The sequence below is a fragment of the Maniola jurtina genome, chromosome 8, assembly GCF_905333055.1.
Source record: "Maniola jurtina chromosome 8, ilManJurt1.1, whole genome shotgun sequence".
Lineage (NCBI taxonomy): Eukaryota > Metazoa > Arthropoda > Insecta > Lepidoptera > Nymphalidae > Maniola > Maniola jurtina.
Window position 1 is genome coordinate 11,529,434 of NC_060036.1, and position 12,400 is coordinate 11,541,833.

The window sequence follows — 12,400 nt, forward strand, 5'->3', positions numbered from 1 at the left end:
TGGCGTTTCTCTTTTACGTTCCCATAATATTCATATTCATCGAGGGAAGTTTAAAAATTAAACACTGAGTAAAAATATTATACCTTATGGGTCATTTTATTGAACAAATATTTTTTTTTACAAAATACACATTAACATTTAACGTTACTATTAAGGCAAAATTTCATTTCTATTCACCAGATAAATCCTGTAACTTTAGCTGCCTCAATTCCGAGAGTTTCAAATAAAAATAAAACATCTACCATATAAAAATACAATACAATAGTTACCTATAGAAAGCAGAAAAAACTATTTCAAATGTATTTAAGAATATATCCACATTCTGCACAGACCACATATCACTCCCAGAAGCACTCTTCTGGAAGTTTTGCAAACTTCTATCCTACCTATAACTTATACTTTTCATTTAGGCAGAAATAATATTACTTGCAGTTACAGTTAACGCTTATGAGCAACTGAGCCTTGTAGAGATTGCTCCAAGCACTAAGGTCGCCTTTGCACACAATTGTTTTTTCTGTTTTTCTTCTTTCTGTGTTGTGTTCCTTTACATGTGTTTTTGTGTGCAATAAAGTGTTCATCTATCTATCTATTGTCTGAAATTTAAGGGTTAGAACACCAAAGTATTTCAAGGCATACCGTCAAAGACATTGTTAATCGCTTCGCAATTGCATGCGAATATGTGTACTAGAGGTTAGTATTCCAAATCAAGCACACCCTTTGCGACACGCCTTGTATTGTATTGTTTAAATTGATGAGGAAGAAGTGCGTTAACCCCTAAACGTTTGCAAAAGTCATAGTGACCTTATTCTGGCTCTAGCAGCAATTTAAATACTCTACGGGTACGCGAAATGTACATAGCGCAATGGGGGGCATCTAAGGTGCCATTTTACACATTCGCAAATGTCTGGATTATCGCAAATCTTACGTTTACGAATTACAAATTTTATATTTACGGGGTTGTGACCTATACACAGCATAGATAACCAGGGCATGGTCGTGGAATAAAAAATACTACTTTTACTAGATAAGAATCCTACATATTATGATGTAAATGAATAGTGGTAGAGTTTGAGCTACGCGACACTTGCGCAGTTTTATAGCTCGTTCACAAAGGCTGCGTAAGCGTAGACGTAGCGCGTACCATTGCGTTGTAATGTATGGAACTGTATGAAACATGACACACCGCTTGCGTAAAGCGTGGACGTATACGTAACCCGGTGTGTTAGGGGTTTACGCGCGTCACTACGCACGTGTCACGTGTACGCAATTGGTGTGAATCGGCCTTTATAGACAAATGTATACTGCATACAATCGTGCGACACAAGGACGCAATACATATCCCATTCTACCTTAAAATTTACCAGACTTTATAAAAAAAAATACCTATACCATGTTCAAGGAGGCGAGCTAATAGAGAAGAAAGGAACCGCGTCATTGGTCACAGATGACAGACAAAGGGCACGTTTACATTGCGACTAAAATGTCAGTCTTAACTGCGGACGTCGTGTCTTTTAGTGCTCCTTGCTTTTGTTCTCAGTTCTTGATTTTCACATTGACTGGGCTTGGTCATTAGACTGTATTCTGTTTATTTCATAACTTGGATAGTTTCTCGGACTGATTCTTTTATATTGTTGACCTGGATTTGCTCACTGGACTGTTTCCTATTTTCCGATGTTATAAAATAAAATATCTCATTATTAATATAATCTCGATACTGCACATGAGAAGGCACGAGGAAAATCTAGAAATCTTTAAGGTGTTTTGAAGTGAGCAATATAAACGCATCCTTACATTTTTATGGAATGGTCACATCCACTAACTAATCACAATTACAGTGCATCCTTTTCACTTCTATACAATTGTGCAAGAGAGAGCCCTATATTTTAGCTCGACTCAGTGAACAAGGTATGGATATTCACTTTGTTTCGCCTATTACAAAAATTACTTTAAATACTATTGCTTTTACTTAGATTTTTTATTGCATCGAGTAAGGGAAATCATGAACAGTTTTGTCATTTCAAAATATACATACATTTTGTACTGCAGGTTTTCTGAATTTATACATATTAACAATATGCAATAAATATTGTGATGGGTGTTACGATATTGAGTCAAAGGTAATAGAAAATTGTAAAATAGATACTTACATTTAAATAAAGATACATTTTATTATCAGAAATACCTTATTTATTAAAAATGGCTCGGATTGTTCGTATTCCAAAAGTAACAAAAAAATGTAATTCTTACATCTACTCACTGCGTAGGTATGATATGATTTTGTTTCAGAGAAAACAGATCTACAAAGAATTATTGCATAATACGTACCTACTAAGAGATTCATAATATTATTAAATTATAGCAACATTTATTGTCAATTATAGAATCACCTTTATAAAAAATAAAAAAATATCAACAAAAGTATAAAACGAAATGTAAAGAAATAAAATGGCCGGATAAGTATATCACAAAGAATTCCTCTCATTATATAAATAAAATAGAAATACAATATAAAAAGGAATGTCAGCATACTAAGAATTCATTATTGTTTAACATGTCTTCTGGGAGTGAACTGATGATCTCACTTTATGCTATTTTGTCAGAAATTTGTAAAATCACATACACTAAGGAGGCTTCACCTAATCTGGCAGGTGTATATAATTACTATTTAGCTGAAGGAAACAAGTTTTTTCCTTTGTCCTGTAAAGTTTTTATTTAGTTAGTGCCAGTTACCAGTTCACTCACAGTCGACATATTGAATATGTCAATATAAAAATATAAAATATTCTTTAGAAAATTGATCATGTAAAAAATAAGCATCTTAAAACCTACATATTTCCTTAAAACCTAAATATGGATAATCTTAGAGACTACGTAAAGAACGAAAGTGTATATCAATAGAGAATCCTTTGATATTGTTAATCTATATGCTGAACCTCGAACATAGTAACCATATACATCACTGTGATAATCACCCATTTGGAAGGTTATGGGGGGAGAAGACATCCTTCCATCCCCTCCATTGGAATAGGCCAGTACTCTCAAGTTGTATGATTTGCCTGGTGTCAAATTAGTCACATAGGCTTCCAGTTTATGCTCCACTGGTACTAATGTGTCATTGGCTGTGCTCATGTCTTGGTCTATTTCCCATACTCTGACCTGAAAGCAGAAAAATAGGAACTAAAGAGTCAATTCAACTCCTTTTAACTCTGATAACCGAATTAACAATAAAAAAATTAATAATAACTTTTGACCAAAAATGACTTGGTGGTAGCTTGGAAGTGGTAAGTAGAAAAGGGAAGTAGCAGAGGGCTGCATTACAACTATTACAGATGTGACAACTGTCACATTATTAACTGCCACAATACTACATACGCATTTCCTCAATATTATCTTGTAGCCAAGGGATGGTTAATCAATATTAACTTATAGCCTATGAACAGCTCCTCAATATCACCAGAAGAAGAAATGTTATCCTTGTACTTTTTGGCCAATATTGTTCCTCAATGTTATTCTTGTAGCCAATGGGCTACAAGAATAACATTGAGAATAACAAGAGGCTCAAAAGCAGTGTTAGGGAACTGCTAATGAGCATTTCTCTAACACTGCTTTGATGCCAATGAGCAGTTCCTCAATGATTATACCGACCGACAGAAGTCGTTAAAACAATCTTTAATTATTTTCTAAGTAGTGAATCAGTCATTCGGGTATGTAGCTACTATGACTGTAAAGCCAGTTCGTATACAAATCAAGGGAGATGTTTCACTGTACGTACCTTGTAGCCAATGAGCGGTTCCTCCTCGTCGGTCGGCTGCACGTATCTCCACACGACGCGCACGGTGCTGGGGTTGACGGCCCACACGTTGACGGAGGCGGGCGGCTTCTGCGGCGCCTTGCGGAACGTCCGCTCCAAGTATCTCTCACTTTCTGGCCCTTCGCCCGCCGAGTTGAATGCCATTACCTGAAATTTAGAAAAAGTTTTTGCTATATTGAGGTCAATTTTCGAGAAACAAAATCAATAAACAGAAACGGCGAATTATACTAGTATGCGTATTAGTACGAACGTTATCTCTAATGGCGCGTACAGACCGAGCACCAAAGGCGAAATGTGGGTGTGGCCGATGCATACTGAACGCTCGATCACCTTTGCGTTGTAGAATTCGCCTTCGCTGCTCGGTCTATACAGGGCCTAAGTAAGCTTGAAATGCGTTAATTTTCAAGACTCGCGCGGTGAATGTGGACTCGATGCATTAGCCACCTCATCGCATAATAAAATTCGTCCTTTCTAGACAAGACCAAAGGAATATGTTACCTTGACGAAATAATATGTGTCTGGTTGCAGTCCAACAATGAGAGCCCAATTCCGTGTTGTTCTTGAAAGATAGTAAATGCACTCCTCTTCCTTATTGGCTTGCTTCCAATACTTGAGGCGGTGGCCGATCAATTTGCCGCGTAGTCTCTCCCGAGACTGATCGATAGGGTTCCAGGTAACATTCAGAGCTGTAGAGTTGAAGGATCGGGCATACACTTGCTGTGGCGCAACCTGAGGCATATCTTCAGCGGAATATATCGTTGCCACTTCGCTCTCTGGACCTGCACCGATGTCGTTGAAAGCCTGGACTTTCACGTTATATGGAGTGAAGAAATAGTCCAATGGAATATGCACAACATGCATTCCAACATTTCCATATTCTTTGAGTAAGAGTGACTGGAATTCCACTTCAGAGTTATTGCGTCGCCAAAAGATTTTATAGTGAATGCCGGGACCATTTTGCAAGGATTGTGGCAATGGAGTCCACTTAATAGTGAGATCGCCGATTTTGCCGCCACCGCCGCCCACGTTGAACGGAGCGTGATATGGCTTATCAGGTGTAGTCGAGAACTGAGGACTAGGCGAAGACGGTTTTCCCACCCCCAAACTGTTAACAGCTTGTACTCTGAACTCATACACAGACCATGGCATAAGAGTTGTGGATACGGATGCTCGCTTTCGACCATTATATCTATCGATTTCCATAACATTTACGACATTATCGTTAACGACGTACCAAGTGGAATTCCATTGAGTGCGACCTGTGACAACGTAGCTGGTGATCGGACGGCCGTTGGGGCTACTGTCGGTCCACTCGAGAGTCACGGAATCACGTTGGATATTGATAACTTGTAAACCTCCGGGCGGGCCCGGTGGGCCTTCGATGCGCAATTGCGTACGTGTTGAAATCCGCCCGATTGCAGACTTAACTATGCATTCGTACTCTCCAACGTCTGCTAGACTCACGTCATAAATAGTTAATTCCCCTCCATCGATCTTGAAGCGCTTGTCGGCGTAAACGTCCGCATTCTCTCTCATTCCTATACCATTATGATTCCAAAGGTAAGCAGTGTCCAAAAGAGAATCAACATCAGCATTACAGTGCAAGAATATTACTGAACCAACTTGGGTCGTGATACGCGGCGGTAATCGTGCTAAGAAACGCGGAGCACGCAAAATTATGAGACGACCGCGACTTTCATCAGTGCCGTATTGGTTTTTAGCAACACAAGTGTAAACTCCTTCATCATCTCTCGACAGCTGCCTTATGATAAGATTGCCAGTTTCGGTAATAAATCTCTTACCCCCAGCTCCGATGACAATATTATCTTTTTTCCAAGTAAATGTAGGTTTCGGCGCTGCCTCAGGATTACATCGAAGTGTGACATTGCCTCCTTCCGATCCGTAGGTTTCAGATTCTAGAGGTCGCTTTTTAAAAGATGGTTTAAGAGATAAAACACGAAGTTGGCCTGTCGAATATCTAGCTTTCAATTGATTTTTGGCTTCACACTGGTACATGCCAGGGTCTCTTGTTGGATCTAAGAACTTGATTATGAGTACATTATCTTGTATTACATACCTATCTCTGTCTTCAGGTGCTAATGTGTCCATAGACAGTTTTTCGCTATTTTTCCACCATGTGTAATTGACATCAGGAATACCAAAAGCTTCACAATTCCAGTGTAAATCACCTTTATTGTCCATATGCTTATTTGTTAATGGAATGGTAAAGTTGGGTTCAGCTTGTACTTTAAGAAAGACACTATTTGAAATGCGGGCTCTGTCATTGCGCACATCACATATGTACTCGCCTTCATCTTCAACACCAACATTGGGAATTGTCAAAACACGATCAAAGCTGCTCAGTTGAGCTTGTTTAGGGATGCCACCATTTTTTCTTGTCCAATTGTACGAAGGTACTGGATAACCAAAAGAAACACATTCAAGTCTTATCTCCTGTCCAACTACAGGGGCATCTGGAAACACTTTAGGAAACCCAATAGGGAACTTAAGTTGCTGATAATCTGAATGTGGGTACACAAGAAGGGGGAAGAATGGTCCATTGCGACCTGCATCAGACACTTTACTCATCACATTACAACTGTAGTTTCCTCTGTCGATAGTCTCTAGAGCTGAGAAGTATAGACCTCCATCATAAGAGACAAACACTCTCCTATCTTCCTCTACAAGGTTGGGAAAGTAATTACGAGCCCAGAGGAAATTTACCGATGGGTAATATGATGGGGGATCACAATACATAGCCTTGCCCCAATATTGTTTGCCGCTTTCAACTGGTCTTTTTTGATTGAACTCTCTAATAAAACCAAAGGATAATCGCACTGATTCTGATCGAATAACACCAAATTTATTAGTGGCTGTGCAGTGATACTTTGCATTGTCTTTCTCAGCATCAGGCTGGTCTATCATTAGAGTGCCTCCACTTAGAATAAACCTTGAATCTGAGAGGGGATCGATTTCGGTAAACACAGGGTTGTCTACTTGGTAATCTTCTCTGAACCATTTGTAAGTGGGTGCAGGGTATCCACCAGCTATGCAAGTTAACTGAACATGATTCTTTTTTGTTGGGTCATAGATTATATCTACTGGTTCTTTTATAAAGTATGGTCCTCGAGGCAACCTCTCCAAATCATAAGTATCTAAGCCGTATGTGAAGGATCTTTCTTCCTCTATCAGGTAATGCAATCTCTGTGTTTGTCCTTCACAAATAAAGTGGTAATACTGAGTGCCCTCAACTGGTGCCAAACCCCAACGGCCATCTTCGTGGGAAAACCTATAAACTAAGTAATCTCTAGGCAGTAAATTGTAACTTGTGTATGTCAGTTTTCTATCATCAAAAAAAGCATTTTCTAAACCTGTCAATTGTGAACCATCAGCTTCATTGACCCAGTAGCCTGGTGTCTGTTGGTGAGCGCCAATGTACCACGATCCTTTCTGAGGATCTAAACGCATCAAATTAGTGATGACAAAACCATGTTCTTCTGGACTGTTCAAAGCTGCCAGATCTGCCTCGTATGCTTGACATATTTTGCGAGCTTCGTTACGAGGTCGGTCTGGAGATTTCGTGAAACGATAGCACGCCTCTCGAAACCGAATCCAATTAGGGGGACACCTGTATCGCTCTTCGTAATCTAGCTCTGCATAGTAAGTGGCAGTGTTTTGTGGATCGACTTCATTTTCTCCCTCGCCATAAACATCAGAGTTGGAACTGTCTTGATAAAAAGAACTCTGGGCGGGATTGGTGTATTCGATACCGTTAACCGGAAAACTACCATAGGGTACCTGCGGATTTTGACGATACGTTCCGTTCTGGTTGGTGTCCGGTTGATAAGGCTGCTGGTAGTTAGGATTATAAGGCAGCTCCAATCCTTGGCCGTATACACAGTTGAACACTGTTACAAACAACCAAGTAGCTTTCATGTTTTGTTCCCACATTATGTACAATTACCGTCCTATTCTACAAACTTGTTTATTTATTCCTCAGCTTTGTAACATTTGTGATTAATTACATTTATAATTACATAACGATTAATACAAAAATTATTATTCAAAAATATTTTTATTTCGTATCGTTTTCTTTGATGACAAATTTTGACAATTCGTTAGAAATTTCAAGCCCCGCCTCAACCATAGCGTAATATTTATTTATAGAGTGGTGTGTCTATGCCTGTCATATTATGTTCTATAGTCATACATTACGTACGGGTAACATTGGTCATAGTAGCGGGGATTTTAGATGCTGGATGCACAAGGCTGGATGCTAATCAAAAGTTACATTTTTAATTAGTATATTATTAGACCAAAAAAAGATCACCTTTTTGGTTACCCCAGAACTTGGGGTCACTCTTGTTTGTGTTTCTAAAGTTACCCACTGTCACTGAACATGGTTGTATAATGTCCGCGCACCGACTTGATAAAGCTTCAATGCGAGTCTACCAAGCAACAGGAGTGGGCATAGGGAGTGGGTCGTACTCGCTATAGTAAAATACATATTAATGAAAAACCAATTTCAATTGATCACTTTCTTTAATTTCCACTTCTTCAACAAGAATTATTGTGTCAATATTCATAATAATACTTATACTGTAGGTACCGCTTAAGACAGACAGTTAATATTATACAGTTCAGTTTTCGTAGTTATACAACTTTGTATAATAGAATAAAGTTGTTAGTTACAATTTTATCAAAAAATTCCTTCCATTTTCCGCGCTCTTTTCACTTTTCTAATATTATTTCATCACAGATCAATCATGTACTTCTTCGTTAATTCTCCATAAAGAAATAAGTTAGGGCGGAACATGATTTAATTATGGAATACAAAATTGCTACTATTCACACAATTCTTCCAAAATGCTACGTATACGCCACTGACTGAATAATATAATCGCTACACGTAAAATATATTATTCAGACAATAGGCTCAAAATAAATTAAAAATAATTTGCTTACGATTTGTCTTACTTTTATTACAAATACTTACCTTATTATATTTACACAATTATTAATAATAATTTTCGCGATATGCATAAAAATTATGATTTAATAAAATTTTCTAATTTCTTATTGGGCTCTATAAATAAAACATAACTTTAATAAAAATAAGTGAAATTATTATACAATAAAAATATAATGGAGACAAATATGACAAACATAACAATATATAAAACAAAAATAATGTTAGGTAGGTACTTACTAGATAAAAGAGCAAAATCTATTAACTTTGCATTAGCATTATCTCAGTACAATTGATTTTTGCCAAACAGTACACTCTCATATCTCAATAACTCATTGAAACTTTACGAAATTGCAATCAAATATAATAATTACAGTCATTGAAAATTGCTCTAAATCAGGAAACATAAGAATATTATCACTTATTGGCTAGATGCTTTTTTTGCTGGGCAAGCTGATATTTTATAGAACACTTCAAACATAATAATAATATAAATTGTAATCAGCATGTTTTCTTTGTAGGAAAAAAGTAATTAAAAAATTCTTGAATAAGTAAATTTTTAAAGAAGAATTAAAATGTGAATGGAAGAAAATTGACTGTTGGCAATTTAAAAATCAATCATTTCTGTGAATATAGCCAATTTAAAGTCATTAGAGTTGTGACCCAAAACAATATTTTTAATTTTAATATTTTACTTCAGTGCATTCAATGCCTTTGATACCTACTCAAGATATACCTACCCTTAATTGCTAAATTAGATTATGGTAACTATAACTTGTTAATCTTTTTATTCCACTATCATTGCCGCAAGTACAACTTATATTTAATAATATAATTATTCACATAACATAATATATCAAACACCATACACCATCATTAAATAGCACCCATGGGAATATAATACATTTAAAGCAACATTTATTATTTACATAATGCATATCTATCTACAATACTATATACAGGTTGTTCTAGAGTAATTATACATATTATAATTTATTATACATTATACAACACATCTCAGTCAATACAAACTGTGATTGTGTGGCTCAAAATATTATATGATTATGAGTTGATTATGTAATGGCTGCCTTAAATTAAATTACAGTCTCATAAAACAAATAGTTTATTTTGTTCCTAACTGAGATACATCTTTGTTTTTTTTTTTTACAATAAATCAGTCGAAGATTTTTTAAATAGATAGCTGGGTTAATTCTATAAGAAGTCGACTTATGGTAGTTTAGAAGCGTGCGAGATCTAAAATCCTCTTCTTTCAGAATTTTTAAACAATTGCTAAGGTTTATTGAAACAAAGTTTTTATGTCTCGTCTTGTTCTCCAGATCCAGACATATTCTGACATAATGTGATAATATCATTTGATACTAGAGCTAAACTAATCGGGTTCTATGTAAACACTAGAGTTAAAATATTGACATAGTCAAAGGCAGAGTCTATAGAGTGTATTTTGAAAATGCTCATTAAGTTTCAGGTAAAACTAGATAAGCTTAGGCTGAGATCTATACATTGTACTTTGCATTGCTCGAGACTTAGAGCTAAAAAAAGACAGATTTATATGAGAGACATAGGTCTGTCTTATTTTAACTTTGTCTTACACCTGTGCAAAGTCAAAGTAAGCCCTATAAATTTCAGCCATAGAACATTGTGAAAAATATAGCACTATTTTTAAACCAGTTGATTTAATTCACAAGTTTTGTGTATAATATAAAGCACCCATAAATACACATTTTAACATTATTTTTCACAAGAAGCTCAATTCATTTTAGCTCAAAATATTATTGAATAGTATGTTATTAGTGTCAGCTAACCAGGACGGTCTCGATTTTGAGTAACTGCCTCAACTTATCGGTAACCCTAACCAGGGCCACTTTCGATGCCCTTACGTTGACCTTCTCTCCAGCACCGAGCAGTTGGTGGCATTGAGCTCTCTCCAGGAACTCTTGGGTCCGTATCTCCCGGAGCAGTTCCTTGGGAGATCCCGAACCACAGTGGATTTGCTTCAGTAAGCTATCCTTTGATTTAATCTGAAAATTAACAAAATAAACAATTTTAAAATAATATATCCTGCTAAGTTATAATTCAACATGTGAACAGTGAAGGAAAGAAGACTTTGACATTTGAATTATTTTTTAATAGACTTGTGACTTCATTTGGATATAGGTTTTTAAAAATTCCGCGGGAACTCTGATTTACCGGGATAAAAAGAAGCCCATGTCACCTATGTGTTAATTCAGGGTATAAGCTCTCTCCATCCCACAGCCAAATCGGTTCAGTCATTGTGGTGTGAAGGAATAACCCTAGCTATTTTTATTGGGGTCCATAGTTCGATCCAGACCTCACTTTTGAGATCTACGTGCGTTTAAGCAATTAAATATAACTTGCTTTAACGCTGAAGGAAGTCATCGTGAGGAACCCTGTCTGTTGAAATGATGATTTTTTTTTATAGTTAGAAATTGGGCGCGGCGCGCAGGCTTTAGACGGGTTTACCTGCAAAATGTTAGTGATGTCTTGCAGCAGACACCACAGGCCGTCGGCGGGCTGGCCGGGAGCGGCGCGCAGGCTGTAGAAGGGCGGCAGCGGCGCCTCCGTGCACTGCAGCTCCACCGTGGCGTCGGGCGGCGGCGGCGGCGTGGCGGGCGGCGGCGACGACAGCGGGTCGCAGCCGATCTCTTCGCGATCTATGAGTACCAACAACGTTTAACTTTTGTAAGTTCACGAAACTATTACTCTATATTCAAGTGCTCGCAGGCTTGGTATTAGTCCTACACTGCCGTTGTTCAGAAGGCAGGGTATCTCATCAAGTTGTTTTTATGTTATTATCGCCCAAAATCCTCACCTATAATCTTATCCGGTGGCGGAAATCTCCAAGGCTCGATGGCACGGCCCTGGACATCAGCGATATACAAACGGAGCAGCTTGGCAGATGTCCCTTCCGCCAATTCCTCTGGCATTTGGCCGGCATACGTCCCCAAAAGGGGATCAGCGCCATATGATAACAGAAGTCTGATAATTTCTACGTGGCAATTCTCGCAGGCTTCGTGCAGTGGCCTGTAAGATAAAATGTTATGTAAGTATAGTTGTAACCTACATATAATAGTATGTTTGTGAAAAATGTAAACAAGGCTGCTATTAAAACCTTGAATAGCCACATGTCGCGGCATTAAACTTTACCCCCCGTCCACACACTGCCCGTGCGTGGGACACAAACTCCTATTTTACCTACTTAGGAGTTCAATTTTCAAAAATCCTTTCTTAGCAGATGTCTAGGTCTTAATAGCTTTCTGCATGCAAAACAACCCGATCCGTCTGTAGTTTGAGCTAGTCAGCTTTTCCTTTTATAATTATTTAGATTAGTGCGATGATATAAATGAACCCTCATACAAATGAGTACTGAGTCCATTGTGGAGGTCCTCTGACCATTCTCTGGTCATCACGTTCTATCCTTCTTAAACATTCAATATGGATACTATTACTTAATGCAAAGTGCTTCTGATTAGGGGCTGACATTAACATCCAACAAATCTACAAGTATTTCGGTTTACCTGGAAGTAAGCCAGCTCTTCAAATAAAAGAAAGCACATTGAAATCGGTACTATATCTGGAAA

General features: G+C 37.6%; 2 protein-coding genes across 6 annotated transcripts in view; both read right to left on the reverse strand.

Moving 5' to 3' along the window:
* The window catches only part of LOC123867424, a 96,107-nt gene that overhangs the window by 5,934 nt on the left and 77,773 nt on the right, over window positions 1-12,400 (reverse strand). For 4 of the 5 annotated variants that reach the window (XM_045909432.1, XM_045909430.1, XM_045909431.1 and 1 more), the window contains 3 exons: window positions 11,632-11,843; window positions 11,283-11,473; window positions 8,335-10,819 (listed from right to left, as the gene is read on the reverse strand). In XM_045909432.1, coding sequence (XP_045765388.1) covers window positions 10,595-10,819; window positions 11,283-11,473; window positions 11,632-11,843 — 628 coding nt within the window. In that variant the 3' untranslated portion in view covers window positions 8,335-10,594. Of the gene's footprint in view, window positions 1-8,334; window positions 10,820-11,282; window positions 11,474-11,631; window positions 11,844-12,400 lie in introns of those variants that run through there. The other variant, XM_045909435.1, reaches the window with a different exon arrangement.
* Window positions 70-7,942, reverse strand: LOC123867427 (contactin). The gene is made up of 3 exons (XM_045909439.1): window positions 4,310-7,942; window positions 3,773-3,958; window positions 70-3,156 (listed from the first exon to the last, which is right to left on the reverse strand). Exons 1-3 carry the CDS (start codon window positions 7,760-7,762, stop codon window positions 2,845-2,847), a joined length of 3,951 nt encoding a protein of 1,316 aa, XP_045765395.1. The 5' UTR covers window positions 7,763-7,942; the 3' UTR covers window positions 70-2,844.